At 41.9% G+C, this 21,173-nt stretch overlaps 1 protein-coding gene across 1 annotated transcript in view; it reads right to left on the reverse strand.

The window, feature by feature from the left end:
• The window catches only part of caln2 (calneuron 2), a 47,390-nt gene extending 26,705 nt beyond the window's left edge, over positions 1-20,685 (reverse strand). Inside the window, exons 1-4 of the mRNA XM_070555845.1 lie at positions 20,076-20,685; positions 11,396-11,520; positions 4,445-4,588; positions 1,797-1,909 (exon numbers count right to left, since the gene is read on the reverse strand). Of these exons, the coding sequence (XP_070411946.1) occupies positions 1,797-1,909; positions 4,445-4,588; positions 11,396-11,513 (375 nt within the window). The 5' untranslated portion in view covers positions 11,514-11,520; positions 20,076-20,685. The remainder of the gene's footprint in view (positions 1-1,796; positions 1,910-4,444; positions 4,589-11,395; positions 11,521-20,075) is intronic.
• Positions 20,686-21,173: the final 488 nt, after the last annotated feature.

Consider the following 21,173-nt stretch of genomic DNA (forward strand, 5'->3'; position numbering starts at 1 on the left):
ATGCCTTATGAGTGATTGAAAAAGAGCTATGGTGCTCCTGTTCTGAGATGCAGAGGTTTGCTGGTGCTGAGGTGGGCTGAAAACAGCAGGATTGTTGATTGTTATTAATGATATGCACACACCTCGCTTCTGATTGGCTAACAGAATGCATTCAGCTATGTTGTAAAGTCACTCACCAAGACACCCTCCGTTCTCCTGTGGGCGGGCGCGAGTCAAGATGGGTGAGGCCTTGAATGCAAATTCACAGTGTGACATAGTCATGTGAGGATTTTCAAATCCAAGCATTTCACTGCCCATTTTCTATCAAAAGCTAACACTGGAGATAGATGTAAATTATTTGCATGTGCAGCCTACATGAAAAACTCAGTGTGACAGATTATAATCAGAAATAATCATTAAAAATGTTTTTAGTTACCACAAAGTTCTTTGTACACAATCCCCCTCACATAAAGCAGTTTCAGCTGATTTATTCTTGACAATTTTAGTGTCTTCCAGAAGCCGGTTCAGGGCTCTGTCATGTTAGGAAAAGAAGCTGAAGCTGGCCACGCCCACTCATCCCCCGCTCAGGCTGCTATAAGCTGAGAAACTCCAATAAACAGAAGGGGCTCATAGCAGAGCCGCTGCTCCTCCAGCAGCAGCCGTCTCTTGCATATGAGAGGTGATTCTATTCTAATTTCCCTGTTTGTGACATCACAAATGGGGACTTATTAAATCAGCATGTTTTAGGCACATAATTCCTAAAACGAAGCACAGACAAAAAATGAATCAGTGGATTTCTTTTGTGTTTGGAGTTTTTATAGTGGCCCAAACGGCAGCACAAAAATATGCTAATGGTACGAGTTGCATAATATCTCCTCTTTAAAGTTGATAAAAATATTATTTAGATATCTTGACACTGCAATCAATGTAGCTGAGCGCATTTATTTCATTAGGAAAAAATGAAAGTCCAACCAGAAGTGTTCTACACTGGACAGGAAGTGCTACAATTACCTCTGACATGTTCACAAGTGATGGTGAGAGAGGTGGACCAATGAGGATGCCGCAGTCTTCAGGCTACAGTTCAACTCTAATCCACAGGGAGCCCCCCCCCCCCCCCCCCATCAGGGATTCTAGAGAGTAGCACTGAGATGAGGATTGTCAAGATTCTCCTTCTGGGTTGGTCACCTTGGTGACCCAATCTAGGATACGTAAAAGTAAAGGTAGAATATTTTTGCTCCGAGCAGAAAGTTTATCAATCTGGTCAGAGGTAATCTGTTTCTATAAACCAAGGTTGCTCAAAAAGCTATAACAGATAAGATATTTGTTATCTTTCAACAGACCTCCACTTCTAAAGCTCTGACTTACACCTTAGATGACCACTGAGCCCAGTTTTGACACCTAACAGGAGACAAGCTGCACCATTACTGAGACGGTGATTCATCCATCTCATTATTATTATGGTAATTCCTCCTGCAGCTCCATGAATGATAAACACACTCAGAATCACAGACAAAAAGAAAGTTAATTCTCTCCAGCTCTGGTTTCCTTCAAATCTCCCAAGTTAAAAAAAAAAAGATTAAACTCTCTGGCAGGCATCAGAAGAAGTGGGTAGGGGGGACGGGAGTGTGTTTGCATATTCCTTTCTGTACCGAGGCTGGTGCTGCACTTAAGGATGTAAGTATTGCTCTGAATGCTGAAACACACAGCCAGAGGTAAGGTAGATGAGGCAATAAAGACGGAGCTGGTAAATACTGGGGAGTCTGAGCGATGAGAAACAGACCATCTGCCCGGTGGGAGGAGGAAGCGTCGTCTCTCACCTGCCAGAAGATGTTGTCGATGGTGTTGCCCAGGAATCCTTCTCTGTTATCGGACGACAGCAGCTTGGGCCCCAGTATCGTCATGAACTCCTCAAAGTCCACCTGGCCGTCCCCTGCAGGTGAACGCAGGACTGAATTTAACCAGACAAGCAGCTCAGCAGCACAGAATCACAATTTCCCCTCCCTGAACAAAGACAGCTAAACAGATGGGTGCACTTTAATCCATAACAAACACAACGCACAACAGGAGCATTCATTTAAATCAGTTTTGTTCTTTTGCAAGAGCGAATGCCGTTTCATGACACTTGCTGATTCTGAATTCACTTGTGGAGGTTTGCATTTTGTATTCTGCTGCAGTGTGAAGCTAATAATATCCATCAACAGCCTGAACACTTTCAGAGCTACACCTTGTAAAACCACAGGTGGATTTATTTCATAAGTGTGCGAATGGCCTATTATCATGATTGATGTCACTGCATGCTTTATGGTTTCCCTAAATGTTCTGCTCATTAAATCTAATAATAAAAAACAGAAGAGGAGCTTTAGTGTTCTTTGTTTCATCTGTCTGCAACTTCTGTTTCATTAACTCATCATTTCGAGCTAATTCTACAGAGCACACTGAGGCAATTAATACATTTTAGCTGCATCACAGCCGCGTTTTTCAGTTCGACCACAGATGGTCAGAAAGAGTTACTTGGAATGATGCTTCGTAAGAAAATACATTTCCTCTCAATCACAGTTTTTCAGCCTTCTGGAAATAATTTTGGAAACGATGAAAGATGACAGAAGATGACAGAACTGTCCAGAAACACAGAATGTTAGAGAACATTGCACAACCTGAAAGACTCAAAGAAAACCTCACTAGGAATTAGCAAAATTGAATCTTATTTGAGATTATTTAAGGCTTAAAAGCTCAGAGAAGGATAAGTCCAGATATCAGCTGATTAAATACATTCCCGAGTTCGTGTTTAACGACATAAAATGCATCAGAGACACTGTGCAGGTTGTGATATGGAAATTATGGAAGTCGGAGGAATACAGGGTTTAAAGGGAGATGCTGTATCAGCCCAGAACAAACGACGGTGCTGCTCTCAGGTGGTCGGTTAATCGTGGAAGCAAAAAGCTTTTAGCTTTGACCTTTGGTATTTATGGCATGCTGTGAAATCAAAAGCCAAGAGCAGTCAGATAAAATGCCCTCTGAAAGAGCAAATGCATTGTTTCTGATGCGGGAGAGTAATTTCAATCCTCCAGGAATTTACATGTGGAGTTAAAGTGGAAGAGGAAAGAGCAGCTAGGCTTGCTATTTTATTGTCTCCAGGGAAATTGACTTTTGACAGCTGACCACCTGGTGTTCTTTACATTTTTTTTTTAAATGCAGAGGGGAAACTTTTTTGGGGGGCGAACTAAATAGTAAATTTTTTCATCCGCCTGCAGCAACATAGAGAGGTATTCAAGTGTGTGTTCTAGTATTTTTAATTTATAACACATTAAAATTCACCACTTAAAACATTCACATGGCCAGTTCACTAAAATACATTCCCCATTTTAAAGTAACAACAGTTAGTGTTTTAAACTATTCCACCCAAACATGAACATATTTCCCAGAGTTAGTTGAGTGGGAAACAACTATTTTAGTAGTTTAAATATTTTAGTAACCAGCCCAGTCATTCTGCTGATCCGGCTGTACTCCTTTAGCTTTAGCTTAGCATAAAACACAGTGAGTGAATAAGTCAATTGCATTGTGAGCAAAATAATAATAATAATTAAAAAAAACTTAAAATCACTGAGTAGTGATCCCAAATCTGCTTGGTGACCTAAATAATCATGCTGACTGCAAGTGAAAATAATAAGTAACATAATGCTAGTTGGATCCATTCACTTACAGTGTTTTATGCTAAGCTAAATCTAAAGTAGTACAGCCAGGTCAGGAGAATGACTGGGTTGGTTACAAATAATCATCTAATTCTGGGAAATATGTCAACAGACAAAATTTCACTTTTGGGTGGAACATCCCTTTAATCTAGAGTTTTAACATTGGTCTCAGTGATAGTTCAGTTGGAAACTTGACCAGTTCAATTTTTGACACCATTCTGCAGCCCTCTGCTGGCCAGACACCACACTTAGGGTGGTGTCCTTTACCTGCTTTACAGCTGTTAAATGTAATGCTAGTGGTTAGCATTTTCAGCCGATTGTCAATAAAAACCACAAGAAGAGTTTGCTTTTTATGTTGGTATCATGGTGGAGCAAAAGTAAAAGTAGGAGAGTAATGTCTTTGGGAGGGAAGCAAAGAGCTAAAACCAGTGCAAACATCGGCGTGGCCTACACTAGTTTAAGGGAGCTAGAGGGGGGTAAAAAAATCACAGACTGATGGTGACCTAGCTTTGTTGCTACTGGACTTGTAAATAATAATTAATATGATCATTTTTGTCCAACAATGTGAACTTTTTACTTTGTGGTTTATTTTAGTATTGGTTGGTTCATGTTAGTGTTAGCTTGTTGTTAGCGCTAGCTACAGCAAGCTGCAGCAGGGTCATTTATGTATTTTCACTTTCAACCAGTACGGTGCAGGAAACTGCTCAGTGGTACTTTAAGACTGCACAAAATCAAAAAAGTAAAATAAACTCTACACTCGTGTCCTCGCATCTCACCGTCCATGTCCAGTCTCTGCATGATGATGGCCAGCTCCACTTCGCTGGGCATGTAACCCAGAGAGCGCATGGCCATTCCCAGCTCCTGCTTGGAGATGAAACCATTCCCATCTCGGTCCAGAACTCGAAACGCCTCACGGATCTCTGCACCACAAACACACGCAAAACTCTAGAATCCATTTCTCTTTTATCTCTTTTTTTTGTAAATATGGTGATTCATTGCAGAGGGTTCATTTATCTTTTGTAAAAAGAAACATAACTAACATAACTGACTGAGTGATGGTTTCCTGATGTTTATTTGTGTGTATGAGAGTTAATGAGGTGATTTTTTAATCATTATAATTATGTGTCATTATTTAATGGTTTAAATCCAAGTTCTATAACGTTTTGTCTTTTTTGATCAACTGCACTTTCTTTTATTATCTTTGTGATAATTACAGTAATTATGATTAATTAATTTTTGTGTTTTTTTCTTTGGGTTGCTGCGTGAAGCTCGTTATAATTTACTTTTTATTAATGTTCACTAGACAACAGCTTTTCAGAGAAAGGTCTATTTGTTTTTCTAATATTTTCTCAGTCATGATTTATCTTTTCTGTATAAGGATTTTTTAATAACAGGAGCAAAAGGCAGAAAAAGCAAAAACGTGAGTTAAAAAGTCTGTTAGAGAAAGTTGAATAAGTTTAAACGTCTCCAGCCAACTTCAGCCTCTCTACTCTCAGAGATGCGACATGTTTCTCTGTGATAAAGCTTCAGTGACCACCAGCAGCTCAGGGACAAAACTGACAAATTAACTCAGGAGCAGGACTGACTTCTTTGGGAGTTGGTGGGAGCAACAAAACACAACAAAACAAAAAACAAAATTACGACCACATCAGCCATGAGCTGGCTGTGTGAGAGTTTGTCAACCTCGATGGACAGATTGTGTGCACTGATGGTAACTCAAACCTGAACTCCAAATCACTGAATCCCCCAAAAGGATATAAAACAAAATTGAAAAATACATTTTATTGTGACGCTTTGTCAGTTCAACACCTAATTAAATGTATATAGCCACATATATTTGGCCACTCATCTGATAAAACAGAAATTATGATAGATGCTGGATGTCTCTGTAAATTTAACACTTCACTGATAAGTCTGTTAACTCTGGCAGGTTGATGAGGACAAAACTTGCAGAAAAATAGATAATTTTGGACATTTAGGAGAAAAAAAGAACATTTAATGTTGCAGTAAATATTAACACCACCAGCTCTGTAGATTGTACATTCTGAATTAGTCATTTTTATTGAAACTAAGAAAATTTCATTAATGTTAGATTGTAAAACTCGTTAACCACACAGATGATTGGAGAAAAAGATATTTGACATTTCTGGTGCAATTCAGACTTCTTTTTTTCCCTTAAACCCACCAAAATTCTAATTATGACTCCTTCTTCATTTTTTAAATAAGCAATTTTATTTTTACATGATAATTTCAGTCACAAATCTCAAAAAGCAAAATATTCTGTAAGATTTCAACATTAGAAACAAAAATAGGTAGTAAATTCAGTAGAAAGCATTTTTTATCTATTAAATTCAGTGATGACAGCAACACGTTACATAGTAGCGTGTTACTCTGAAACAGGGGTGGGGAACCCTGGTTCATCAAGGGCCGGTATCCAGCATATTTTAGCTCCAACCCTGCTTCAACACACCAGATTTCAATCAGCAGGTGATTAACAGGCTGCTGCAGAGCCTGATGAGCTGCTGAACAGGTGAATCAACCACTGAATCAGAAGTGTTGGAGCAAAGACATGCAGGATACCGACCCTCGAGGACCAGGGTTCCCCACGCCTGCTCTAAAAGGACCACTTTTCCCAGTAAGAACCAATTTAACGTGTTACTATTTCAATATCAGTAATCAAATTAAAGTTACTTTTCCAAGACAATATATGCGTTACTGATTACATTTTTATGTTTGGTCAAGATGTTAAAACCAGCTAAAGGAATAATGCTGTTGATAGTAACTGAAAAGTAACTTCTAATTTAACTTATTTACTTTTGAATGTAGTTATCAGTATTCAGTAATCATTTCAAAGTAACTAAGATTAAAATCATGTTGATTTTTTACAGAAAAAGCAACCAAATGTTTGTGAAGAACTGGATGTCAAACCTGACAGGAATACGAGTCAATGGGAACACTGCAGCTCTGACAGCCCAGAAACCCACCAGCAAATGCTCTAGTTTTGTTTTACAGAACACATTCGTATTTAAAGTGAGATGAAGAAACAACGAAAGCAGGAATTTCTAAAATAATTCATGTTTCTATTGTGTTTTACAGCTCCATAAAACCTGATCCAAAACGATAATGTGTCATCTGATGCATCAGTGAGACAAAGAACACTGTGAGGCAAAGCCATTGATTAACAGATTTTAGGAGGTCTGTGTGGAGATGAACAGAGCTTCCCTGGAGTTGATAAGAGGCCTTCCCATTAACTGGAAGCGCCACAGCTTTCCTCTCAGACAAATCAAGGTGAAAGCAAACTCCCACTCTCCCTCACTGCCTCACCCCCTTCCTCCTGCAACATCTTTCACACTCTCTTCCACTCTCTCTTACATCTTTACGTACTCTTGTTATTTTACAAACCCTGAGGGCTCTGGACCGATGCATCCACACACCACCTTCACTGCCAAGAATGTTTGCGACTCTCCTCCCACGTAAAACAAGAGAAAAGCTTTTATCTAACTAGTAGTTGTAACTAAACCCACAACAACAAAACGTTTATTTGTCAAGCAGAAATACTCAAACCAGTAAGAAACCTAAAAAAAAAACCTGCACCTGTCAGTCTCCATTCAATCACCCATCAATCATCTGGTGCTGATGTTGAAGGATGCAGGTGTTTTAATGACTTGATAAAATCAAGCATCCATCCATTCATCCCTCTCATCAATTCTGTTTTTTAAATCCGCACATGTGTGGATGGACACTTTCATTTCAGCTGACATTTAGCAGCTGTGCAAAGCTTTATCACAGAAACACAATCAAAAGTTCTCCTAAACGGCTCCCAAACCTCACTCAGCCATTGAATTTTACATGAAGTCATCTCTGCACGTGCAGCTCGCCATTAAAATTCCCATCCCGACGCGTTGCTCTTTTCTCCCCGTGAGTCTGATCTTTTTCTCTGGATGTTTCATAAAAGCTGAACTTCAGTCGCAGCCCCCCCCCCCCCCCCCCCCTGTCTTTAAACACCCCCCACCCCCTTTGCTCATAACTGGACTCCAGCTCCACGCTGCAGCCACCGGCTCTCCTTCTCCGCTCACTCAATAAAGTGGGAATCAGAGGCGAGCCATTGTGCATGCAGGCAAGTGCGTGCCCTCCCAAAACAAACCCAGATCCATTTGTATGCAGCTCAGTGGGGGAGACTACATTTTCAATAGGGTACAAATGAGCTGCGCTCTGATGTATTGCTGTTTGGTGCATATGAGGCTGCAGCACTGCCTGAGCCTGGTTGTGTTTTATAAAGTCAGGCCCCCAGGATTGTTCGTCTTCCCACAGTGAGCGATGAAATGCCTCGAAAAGTGCAGAAAAGGTTTGAGGCCATTTAGTGCAGCGGAGATTAACAACTGCACATGGATGATCTTGGAAAAAAAAAAGAAAACCTTCATCTCCCTCTGAAGTAGGATTAGAAGTTTTCAAGTGCTGGCAGCAAAGTTTAACGCAAATATTTTGTCCACGTCAAAGAAACTAATTGTTTGCAAGAGATCTGCGGCTCGCGGCAGCTAAAAATGCTTAATCGGGATGTCTGGAGCCAAAAAGCAGAACTGATTCGTACTACTGTCACCTTTAGTGTCACAGGTTATTACCTAAGATTGTTTAGAAATGACAGAGGCGTAGCTATTTTGGAAATAATGCGTTCTTTCTCTGATACCTGCTGGCGTTCAGAGTGTGACTTTCAACTAAAACCACATCGAACTGTTGATCAAAAATAGTAAAAAAATAAAAATTCAATCGTGTCGTGATTATTTGATTTGATTAGGGCTAAATCTAAATATGCGTCAGTTGTAAATTTTGAGAGTTTCTATGAAATCTGCCCAATTTGAGTGTAAGACTGCAAAAAAGTGAAGACGCACACACCGATCAAAAGAGAAAAATGCCTCATGCCTCTTGATTTCCATGACTTCCACTTCTTTTCTGTCCTTGACAAACAAAACTCCGTCCAACCGCACTAATTATGATGACACGTTTCAGCTGCAGCTCTGCTTTCTGTGCAGAGAGCAAAAAGTTTCCATGTGAACTGGGTTGAGTCGAGCTGTGCACGAGGGACGATGGATTAAAAGATTTATACAACAAAGTGTTTCGTAGCAAAGCACAAAACACATTAGAGCAAACTACAACAGGCTGCATGTATGAATGCAAACAGCCAAAAGGCTCAGTCTTGACTCTGTGATAGGATTAGCTGTTTCCTTCCCTAACAGAAACAAAAGCATATATATGAATTAACTCCTTCTAAAGTGGAGGTGTTCAATTTAGGCAACAGATCCAGAACTGTGCAGACAAGCTGTGCACGAGGACGAAGCTTTTCTGGCTCACTTAACACTCTCAGGCTCAAAATGAGTTTTGATAAAAGAACAAACAACTAAGTTCTTTAGGGGTACTTCTGAGTTAAAAAAAAACGCTCATGTATGTGGACCATGGATGTTTTGGGGGGGGGGGGGGGGGGGGGGGGATGTCCCCCCCACTTTTCCAAAGTCAAGTTTTGACCCCTGCACTTTTTACCATCCAAAAACCATATTACTTTATATTAAATTGACACTGGTTGAGCTCTAGGACCAAGCAGAAAACAACCGTTTGTGTTGAAGCCTGTTTCCCATTAGAACATACTGTAACGACCCCCCCACCCCACCCACCCCACCCCCCACGTTGCAAATCTGCAATGCCTGCCTCCAGAGGGTTAAAGCTGTTTTCAGGTGAAACAACAGTTTGTTGTGTGAAGCTTTGATTATAATTATCACTTTTAAACCACAATAATCGTTGAGAACAATACAAGTCTTAAACATTCACATCAGCTGTAACTTTGAGTGTTGGTTGTATCGAACGTGAATGCCTCTGTAATGATGCAATTCAGTTTACTGCTTATGCAGCAGCAAACTGTGAGGGCAATCAGGCTCCACAGGATCTAAAAAGTGGAATCAGAACATTTGCCTCGAGCCTGAGGTGAATGTTAGCAACAAGACTAGGCTGTAATTTAACTCTTTAGTTCAGGTTTCTGTTCCTAATTGATCTTGCTCATCTGGTGAATTGGGGGGGGGGGGGGGGGGGGGGCCTTGGCAAGGTGAGGGACTTCTGTGGCCTGCAGAGGCGCCCTCAGAAAATTTTGCTGAGGGTGGGCAGACGGGGCCAGAGAGGATTTTGTTGTGGCGCACCAAATTGATCCTTGTGGTAACTGTGGGAGAGTTTAGCCTGTGGCGATGCATTGCATGCTCCTTTTTTGTTTTCATCAAAAAACACAACATGCACCCAAAACACTCATATTTCAGAAAAATACATTTCAAGCAGTTATTTTAAATATTATTTAAAATTTTATTTTAGAATTTCTATTTTTTGTTTAATTCACCTGTTGGTGTCTTCACAAAAATATATATGGAGATTTACTTTTTTGTAATGGTGATGTGAGGGATTTATCTCCTCACTAATAGTTATGTCTTTTGTTTCTGTTTACTCCTGTATTTTTGTGTGTTTTAGGTCAAATACACTTGGTAATCTATAAATTACTTTAAGTTAAGTTGATCTACTGGTGTTCATCACTCCCTTCTTTCTGAGGTCATTTGTTTAAGTGTTGACATGGAAGCGCGCCCATAGGCAGCCATGATCAGTTCCTGGTGTGCTTAATCAGCTCTACTGAGGGAGAAACTAACTGACTGAAGAGAAGGGGGAGAGGAGGTTATCTTGTGTTTGTTTAAGTGTAGTTGTTCTTGGTTTTGTTATTTTGAGTTAAGGTAGGAGGTAAATATGTAAATAGATTGTTTGACATATTTTGTTGATGTTGATGTTGAGATGTCCTTTATTGATTGCAGGATTTCAAGCTAATTGTTTCCCCTGCCCATGTCATAATGGCTGGTCCCAAGTTAGCTTTAAAAAGGGTGGATTCAGTACTGTTGTGGTGGTTGATTGCTTGTTAAGGGGAATCCATGCCCCAATGTCATGGATTGTTTGCAAGCAAAAAAGGATAAAAAGTCAGAGCTCTGCAACATCCTGGACTCTTGTTTTTTCTTCTGTGGACAAACCGCTGGTAACATCCTGAGTGAGTGACAAGGCAGAGGCTCTGTCTGGGCCAAAACCTTACAGGTGAGCAGCAGAAGCATAACTTTTTAAAATTATGATTACTTATATACTCATTAATTGAATAGATTTGTATTGGTTTTTACATTTATGTCTTAATTAAAAAAACACGACATTGGTTTTCCCTGGGGGCCAGCAATTTTCTTGGATGGCCACCCATTGGGGGCGCCACTGGTGGCCTGACACATCATCAAACCACAGAGATGAGTCATTTTTTGTTGGTTTCAAATAGAACAAATGGCTCCACTTTAGCTCTGATTATTGATGTGCCATCTCACTTTTCTGTAAATTTTATTTCATAAAAAACATTTTTCAGAGAAGTGGCAACATCAGTTTCCATGCGTGATAAAATATGAATGAAAACGCAGAATGAGGATACCACTACACATTCAGTGGTGTTCTGTCAGTCTTCTGACTGATTTTATTTCCTAAGCTCATTAATTGGAAACCAATGCATCCAGTCAAGCTCTGACGAAATGGCTAAATGGAAAATAGTCACCTCCAGAGAATTGGAGCATTGTAAGTTCATTGTTCCACCAGTGGGCCATTAATTGTCTGTACCTCACACTTTGTTCTGCATCCACACACACTCCTGCTCCCGCCTCTCCCTATCGAACAGACAGCACACTCACCTCCCAGCTCCTCGGTGGAGAGGCTGGTGAGCTGGAAGGCTTCGCTGCCCTCGGTCAGAGAGCTGCTCAGGTAGTTGTCTGGATAGAGCAAGCCCGCTCGCACATGGTGGAATGGCATCTTCACCCTGCAGAGCAGAAAAAAAACATGAAGGTCACAAAACATTTTATGAGAAAGAGTGAGAAAATAAACCAAATACTGATAGACAGAAACCTGTTGCTTTTTTTTACATGGTTTTGAGGAGGAGAATTAAAATGGATTTAGTTCTTGTTGTTTCTAGTTTCTGCCCATATTTTTATACTGTACTAAAAGTTGATTGTTTATGAAACATTTATACCGTAAATCCTCTAATACAGGCCCGGGCCTGTATTTGACTGAAGCTCATCAAGCGCCAGGCCTTTATTGGAAGGAGGACCAGAATTAGAGGCAGGCCTCAATTTCTATTTGAGCAAAATGAACTAATGGTTCGCTGGAGTTTTTGACAGTTAAAATTGCGCCCACATTTTCAAAGTTAAACACATTTCTTTTAACAACGGTAGTTTCTGCTTCAGCCCTCTCCCCCCTCCCCCTGCACAGCGGCCGCAAACTCACTGATGCGCCTGCAGCCTCTCAGAGTTCCTGCTGCTCTAAACATTAAAATAATTATTTCATTTTCTGTTCCTCACTTCTGATTACCTTCAATGGTGTCTGTTTGTTGCAACCAGCAGGTACAAAAACTAGCTTGTTTTTATTTGACTATTTTTCTGTCCTGCCTGTTTATTATCTTCCTGCATCTCCTCTCAATCCTAAAGAAAAACTGCTACCTGGGTTCATATATATTCACCTCATGAGTTACCTTTGAACTGCAGTTCTAAAAGATCTACCGACCGCAAAAACAGCGGAGTGCTCGCCGGCCGTATCAGTGGTGCTTCATTGAGGACAAAACAGGTGATGCGCCCTTATCCAAAGCAGCGAAACGCATCAGGCACAAATAAAAGAATAAAAGACAGAAAACATAAAAGGAAATGAGTCGACATGAACGATCGCGTGTTAAATTAGTTTTTGAGGTGGCGACACCTGATTTGATGATGTTACTGTGGCCGTGCTCAGGACGCAGATGTCTGGAGTGCGTCAACAATCAGAGCTTTGCATGCACAAGCTGGTTAAGGTTAGGATGGGGTGAGGGTAAGGTTAAATTGCAAGAGGGTAAACGTCACAATTTGGTTAAATGTCCGTTTTACGGTGGGTGTCAGTACCGACGCTCTGGCACAGTGCGTTGCCTCCCGACGTGCAGGAGCTTGTCACCTGCTGACAGCAGGCTGCTGTCTTTTCCGTGGACTGCATCTTGCCGGTCATTATCACGTGACAGCGACTAGTCGATGACAGGCATAAAAAGTCACTATAGAGTGGTGAAGTCGACTAGTGACTAGTTCATACAACCCCTGCTACTGCTCCCCAGAGTGTTCTGCAGCATAATCAGCACTTTCTCTTTGAACTTGATATCAGATTTTACCCTCGCGGTCTATCACTGGCAAATCAAAAGTGAGACGGATGACACAACCCTGTGGTTCTTGCTTGTTACCACATTCTGTCAAATTCTGTGTCCCTTTGTTTCCCAACCCCTCCAGTTCCCACTCCAGGTCATCCTCTTGTGTTCCATTATTATCTCCAGCCCTCTATAGACTTACCTCAGGTGTCCTTCTAATCATTCCCCATTCCTAATCATCTTTATTTAGTCCTCCTCATCTGTTCTAGTTATTAGTTGTTTGTTTTTGGCCCTCAGTCTTTAGGTTTAGTTTTGTGTTTATAGGTTAATGTTTATCTGCCCTCTGGTCAAGCTCCTTCCCTTCCCATTTTGTTAACTGATTCCACCAGTGCCTCCTCAGCTCACACTCCTCACACCTGTCACCTGTTTCCCTGATTACCTCCCTCCTGTTTATAAGCCTTGTCTTGTCTCTGTGTTTGTCGGTCCATTGTTGCGGTCAGTGTGTTTGTAGTTCTGTCAGTCACGGCTCTCTGTGTATAACCTGTGTTTTTGGATTTCCAGTACTCGATCTGGTTTTTGGATTTTGGCTCCCAGCTTTGGATTTACTTTTTGGATTTTGGCTCACCTTTAAATAAAGTATTTTCACTTAACCTTCATCCCTGCCTCCTGTAATGCTGGGTAATCTGCATTTTGGGTTCTAAACATCCTCACACCGTGACACATTCCACCCGGCCACAATAAAAAAACGGCCATTATTCACCTCCGCCGACTCCCGACACCGGCCAAAATATGATACCTGGCAGATACAGGCTAATATTAGAGGATTCACGGTATATATAGCATTTTATTACCGCATATTGAGAGGAACAGGCAGATACTTTCAGAAATAGTGGAAATCATTGAGGTCGTGGACACAAGCGACCGAAATTAGTTTTCTCCGTAGGGTATCTGGGCTCTTCCTTAGAGATAGGATGAGAAGCTCAGTCATCTGGGAGATCTGCTGCTCCTCCACATCGAGAGGATCCAGTTGAGGTTGCACGGGAATCTGGTTAGGGTGCCTCCTAAACCTCCTGGTGAGGTTATCTGGGCCCGTCCAACCAGGAGGAGACCTAAAGGAAGACCCAGGACACCGGGATTCCCGGGAGGACCTGGCCCACGTGGCTGGGGAGAGGGAAGTCTGGGCCTCCATGCTCAAGCTGCTGCCCCCACGACCCAACCCCGAATAAACGGATGAAAATGGATGGGTGGATGTTGAGAGGAATTATCAGGAAGTAGAGGATGATGTACTTTGCGAGTAAAAAAAAAAAGATCAAATAGATCAATTAAAACCATGCCAGAAATAAAAACAATAGCATTCAGTCACACTCAAAATAATTATATAATCACATAAAAATTTCATGAAATCACTAAAAAAAGTTCTTTGTGCCACCAACGGTGAGGACTCTACATCCTGAAACTTCTGTCCTGCTCTCTTTCACCCACTTTTTTATGTGTCGTCTTCTTTCTCCACAGCAGAGAAGGTCGAGCCAGCTAACCTTTACTGTCAGATCTGCTGACTCCTCTCTCCCTACGGACACTCCCCAACTGTCACCCATAGCTGTCACCCCGACAAGAGACATCGAGGATTTGACAGAGTATCAATCAGCTACGACCCCTGCTGTTACACCATCAGAGATGACTTTTCATTTCTGAGAGCTCTCCTGAAGGTGCTGGTGATTTACTCCACCTGATTACATTTCATTTGTGTTGAGATGAATACAGGAATAAAGTAAATAAATACAATTGGAAGGATACATATATCCCAGGAGTATTTTGTGACCAGGCAACTGCCTGCAGGAAATCTGGGGATGAATGGAAAAAATAAGCTTAAGCTTACTGTCGTCTGTTTCTGAGGGGAGATTTTGACCTGAATCAGAGATGAAGCAGGAAAATGATGCAGAGACTGTAAAAACAGAAAAGAGGGATTGTCATCTCCAATGATCTGTGGAGGGCAGCAGGTGTGAAAACTGAGCGTCTGAATGAGGCAATGATCGACAAGTGTGTTTGTGTGTGTAGATGGAGGTTTATGCGTACAACAAGTGAGCTCTGAGGAAATTTGTTCTTCAGTCCATCTGCTGCTGAGTTTATTCCTGCTTCACCTGATCCTCAGGTCACCACGACAACATGCAGAACTCCTTCTCAGTTAGAAGGATTCAAATCTTTCCCATGCAGTAATGCACCAAACCGTTCTCATATTGGATCTCAAGCGCAGAGATTCAGTTCAGTTCTGTTTATCTTTGAGGCCAATTGAGAGGAAAAGTCCTCCGAGTGCTACAGAGAAAAGTAAAAAATATGTCCAAATGAGCCAAATTCAGTACACTTTTAGTTGGACAAAATTACATGAGTCTAATCTAAGGTCAGGAATATGATGGGAAACGTTTAACATGCAGGGTTTATTTATAAAACTTTATGGAAAAATCTAACTAAGCACAAAAATCCAAGTAACTCGAATACATCTGAAATATTTCAACATGAGTGAGAGTGATGAACGCAAGGATGTATCAGGTAAAAGTAGTCATCAACCCCAGACTCCTTCAGGGTGTCAGATAAGTTGTATATTTTTATTTATTAATGCCTGACTAAGAAAGCATTCAGATTTTCTGTTTTTTTTCTTTATTTTTTACAAAATCCGAAAGGAGTTTTCCGAAAGGAGTTTTCTCTGCAGTGTGGCTGGGCTCTCCCTTAGAGATAGGGTGAGAAGCTCGTCATCTGGGAGGGGCTCGGAGTAGATCTGCTGCTCTTCCACATCAAAAGGAGCCGGTTGTGGTGGCTCGGGCATCTGATTAGGAGTCCTCCTGGACACCTCCCTGGTGAGGTTTTCCAGGCACATCCAATTGGGAGGAGACCTAAACAAAGACCCAGGACATTTTGGAAGGACTATGTCTCTCGGCTGTCCTGGGAACACCTTAGGATTCCCCTGGAGGAGCTGGCCCAGGTGCCTGGGGAGAGAGAAGTCTGGCCTTTCTGCTTAGGCTGCTGCCCCTATGACTCGACTCCAGATAAGTGGCTGAAAATTGATCAATGGATGGATTCTATAGTTTTTTTGTGTTACATAACTTTAAAAATAGCTGTGTAACATGATGAAGGAGCTATTCCACCGAAGGTTATTTTACTCTCTCTCCTCAGCAAGAACTAATCTGCATGAGATATTGCTCAAGATCTCATGCATCTGCTTCTAAACTGTTTCCTTTCCAGCTCAAGAGAAGAATCAAGACAAAGGACTCTTTCTTTTAATAAATCAGAAGAACTCTATTTTTAATAAAGCCAATCAAACAAAGTGTTAGTCAATAATAAAATGTGAACCAATCTGTGAAATGACAATGTTATGATTAGTAAGTTATAATAAGCAATATGACTTTAAATGTTTCCACTAGAGACTGATCACGCGTAAGGTTAAGTCACATGACACATTTCCTTTTACCGATCCAATCAGAATCTTCCAGATCTGACAGAGGCGTGGTTTTGGTGGTGTTTGGTAAATCTGTCCTCTTTTGATTCGACCGTAAATCAAAACATCCGAATTATAAAACTATGCCCACGTCATCTTAAACTCCAGTTCAAAGCTTTCTAGAGAAGTTGTCGGAGTGGCCAATCCGAAACTTTCCTCTTCAGCCGAAAGAACCAACGACAAGCTGGATAAAATCTGTTGCTGTTCCAACTGCTGCAACGGTTCCTTTCAGAATAAAAGCTGAATCATCACGACCCCTTTTTGGGTCTCGCTAGATGCCGATAAACTGTCGTGACCCGGAAGTATCTCAAGACTGGTCTGGTCGGCAACCGCTGCTTTTCCTACCGGCTTCGGTTCCAGAGAAGGTCAAGCTGGACCTCGACATTCCTGATCTAACGGGGACTTCCGCCAAGGGTACGTAGACCAACAGAATGGCGTCTCAGTGTGTGTGTTATAAATCTCCAAACCAAAAGCTTAGTGCGAAAACATCATCTTCACTCCCATCAGAACTAATCGTTTCTCCGGATTTGCTGATTCTGAACAGCATTCCACACCACACCATTCTCCGTCTCACTTCACCTTAGTTACACCATACCTTTAGTGTTTTAAGTTGGTCTAGTTTTAATTTTAGTAATAAATCTTTAAACTTTTAAAACTTGACTCTCTTTCTTTTGTCTCTGAGTTAATACGAAGTGGTTACATAATCGCTGCAATAAAAAGTCCCAATCTTCTGGTTTAAATTATCCAATGGTCCATAAAACTGATTTCATAGTTCCTATGGAATCTCACATTTTATGGTTCATTAAATAATATGTAAATTTAATCGTTACAGCTGTTAGCGGACATCTTATTTTGAAAGGACAAATTTCAGGGCCAATTTGAGTCCCAACAAGCTAAAACCTCTATTTATTTTTTTGAATGCAGAAAACCAGAAGTAGTGTAATCTGGAGACAAATTAACAAGACATATGATGTGAAATCAATACAAGAATGTATTTCAGCAGTCCATCTGTTTGCACAATTGTTCATCTGACAGAAAACACCCACTTGCTCAAGATCCAGCAGCCACTCAAAAATACAAAAATCAGCCACACTCTAATTCTCTGCTTTATCTGTCGCTCTCCATTAGCTTCTCTGATATTTTTGGTTCATATTTTATTATTTCTCCAGCTTGTGAAATATCTGACTGTTATCAAAGAGACAGACACGAGAGCTGAAAACTCTTATCCGATGAGCTTCATTGGTTCTGTTGCCTGAGTGCAGGAAGAGGAGCGTGAAGACAGACGGGTGTGAGCTGATGGATGGGGTGGCGTGGTGGGATAAAAGCAGAGAATGAAAGTGGGTCTGGTGGCGACGTTGGAACTGAGGGTTCACCTGCACGAAGTCCAGATTCAAGTCCATGGTGAGGTGGTGAGAATAAAACGTAAGCCCAAAGAAGAGGCTCAAATGAGGGAACCGAGATGAAGCAAAAGTTGGACGGAAAAAATCTGAATTTTTCCTTTTTCTTGCACTTTTCACACATTGTCCCCATAGAGGAAAATGCATTATCAGATTGGCAGAAACAGGTCACAACAGTGTTTTATTTCCCCAGCAGCACATCCACAGGCATCACTACACAGATGATAGAATGCACGCTGCCCCTGTTCTACCAATAAGCTGCATAAAAAAGTAACATGATTCACCTTCATCCAGAGCTCTTTAAGCCGAGCTAAGATAATAATTCTGTTTACCTCAAGCCACTAAACCATACGGTTGCAGGGCATGTCTCCACCTTTAGAATGAAGTCCCCAACTACCAGACAAAAACAATATGTCTGTCCAATCAGATGAAACAAAACTACGTTTCTGTGATTTTTCATGTGTTCAAACCACAAAACCAAAAGAATGAGAAAGGATAGACTTTTTTAAATAATTAAAACAGATGACATTTAATTAGCCAATGATCAAATAGTTTCTTATTAGATTTGTTTACTGACAATGAAATAAAAGAAATGGAAATTGCGTTAATTCGGATGCCCTTGTTTTCCTGCTCAGACTCAATGACACATCACCAACATCCCGCTGAAGTCACCTTGGAGCAAACACAGCACAGCTGTGAACTCAGCTGCCGTTCTCCAACCCATCAAAGCCAAAATTCAAAATTCTTCCTCAAGAGAGGCGCTGCATGCACCACACACCCTGCATCCTCTCCAGGAGTTCAACCTTGGTCATCCAGCACCCTCAGCCTGATACTGATCAGCCACACTAGACTACTTGATCATGTCCTTCTGGAACACACAAAGAATCCCATGAGAGGTAAAAAGGAGTAATGGTGGACAATATGGGCTGACAGTCTGCTGCACATCTGCCGAAGACAACGTACAGCTGGTGTCCTTCGCCTCATGTTGCAACTCTATGCCAAAAACAAACATTTATATGCTCCAATCATATTATTTTCTTCTCACCCATGCAGGCACCCTAACCCATAAAAAAAAATAGAGTTGCGATCCCTAAATTTTTCTTCCAAATGAAAGAAGCTCATTGTTTGTACGCAATCTGTGGCTCACAGGGGACAAAAATGCTCCATAATTATGTCATGAGTACAAAATATTTAATTTAAGGCCTTGAATTCTGTCAAGAAGTAAGTATTATCCCTAATATCAAAGTTTTAAACAAAGATCGTCCTGTTGAGAAAAGTTGGAAGCGCAGCTGTTTTGGTCCATTTTGACATGTGTAATCTGTTAGCAATGAAATATTATAACTGAACAGAAAAAAAATATCCATCTCAGGTTGCTGCAGCATAAGCTGAATGTCCTGCCCTGCCCATATTTACCTGACAATAATAAAACACACCCCAATGATTTCTTTTTAGCCATAATTAGTTATTTAATAATTTCACTTTGGTAAGGAGGACATTTTAGCTTCACTTTTAAACAGGAAGGAGGTATCTAGGTGGGAATGACTCTCAGCCTTGCCAAACTAAACTCTAGAACAATATTTAGAATTATTGCCAATTTTGTGTGACCACCTTGAACTGGTTTGACCTTAAAGTTGACCAGCAGGTATGATTCTAAAAGTTTCCAGTTTCAGATGTTTATCCTGCACGTGCAGGAGGACAAAACCATTAAGGTCAGAGCAGGAGAAGTCTTGTTGCAACACCCACCGAGGCACAGAGGTGTGGCATGGGAAGTGTTCAGGACAGGAGACAGATTTAGCTATGATATGAGTATAAATGAACATCTGGCACTGAGGATGGATCCAGTTGGGTTTAGACTGCAGTCTTGGTCTCCATCAGAGCCAAAATGTGAGCTGCTGCCAGCTGAGCGGGCAGGAGGAGCAGCTGATCAAGCTCCATAGTCTGATATATGGCGTGTGATGGAGTGCTTTTACACCCTGTCGCGTGCGGGGACAATTACACTGTAATTACACTTATGGCGCGTGATGGACCTAATCACCCAATCACATCGATCAAACCCACACAGCGCGCGCCGATGCGTCGCCAGCATCCGGGCAGATATTTTCAGAAATAGTTGAAATGCAAACATCGTGTCTGTCAGCTATTTAAAAATAAAAAGAGACACTCTTAGACAGGTGTGCAATCACGCGTGCACACGCTCGCGCGCGCGAGTCCACACAGATCCCAACAGGTGCAGTCGCCCGCACGCCTCTGCGGCCATAAACGGCGCGTGGGCGGCGGTCACCTTTAGCGCCTTTGACATGCACACCCATAGGTGTCACGGAGAGCCTACCTACCCGTGAGACTGCTCCTCCGGTGTCAGAGTCACCTCCCGTTAAAATACCGGCGGCAGAGGGGCAGAGAGCGCTTTGAAATCCCGAGGTGTGTTCAGTCCGTCTGCATCCGTCCTGTCCTCTTGAGGAGTCCGTCCAACAGTCAAAGGTGGACTCATTCAGTCTCTGTTTTGGACCGGCCACCACTCTGTCATGTGCGCCACACTTTTTACCCACTTATGTCAAAAAATATCAACTGGTTTGGTGAAGAGGAGGAGGAAGATGGCAGTGGGAGATTGTGTCCGTTTGGGCTGAATCCAACATGAATCGTCCTGCTATCTGTTTCTACACCTCACTTATCAGCGCCATGTCTCCAGATTTTGGATGGTTGTTGAGATGAGGCAGTTTGTGCCAAAACCCTTCGTCCTATCAGATCTCCCAGACGGACGCACCCACAGCCGCCCACAGGTCTGGGTCTGAGATGCTGCTGCTGTTGCTGCTGTTAGTCGCCTCTTGGGAAGAAGAAGAAAAATCGCGATCCAAGTTCAGTTGAGTTGAATCAACACTGCAGAGGAGAGATGAGGATGCAGAAGCTCACGGCGCAGGATGGGAGGGAATCTTCCACCGGTCGCGAGGCGTTTATCTCGGATGCCCCAGGTGACAGAATTAACCCGTTTAATGTGTCCAGCGCGGGAGGGGCCACGTGGGGGCCACAGCATCAGGCTGCATGTGTTTGTGTGTGTGTGTGTGTGTGTGTGTGTGTGTGTGTGTGTGTGTGTGTGTGTGTGTGTGTTTGTGTGTGTGAGAGAGAGAGAGAGAGAGAGAGAGAGAGAGAGAGAGAGAGAGAGAGAGGAGCTGCTCTCAGGTGTGTGTGTGTGGGAGAGAGAGGCTGTGAGGTCCGAGCAGCTGATGCCTGAGCAAATCAGTGAAGCAGCAGCCTCCTCCCTGGGGCCGTGTGTTTATGTGTGTGTTTCATTTAACCATTAACCAAGAGTCATTGGTGTCCAATTATGGTGCCTATAGGAAATGACATCAGCGGCATTACTTAAATGATGCAATGTGTGTGAACTCCCTCCTCTCTTCATCTTCTCCCACCATCCACAAAACTTGTCCTCTTCCTCA

Source organism: Nothobranchius furzeri, chromosome 10, assembly GCF_043380555.1.
Source record: "Nothobranchius furzeri strain GRZ-AD chromosome 10, NfurGRZ-RIMD1, whole genome shotgun sequence".
Taxonomy (NCBI): Eukaryota; Metazoa; Chordata; class Actinopteri; order Cyprinodontiformes; family Nothobranchiidae; genus Nothobranchius; species Nothobranchius furzeri.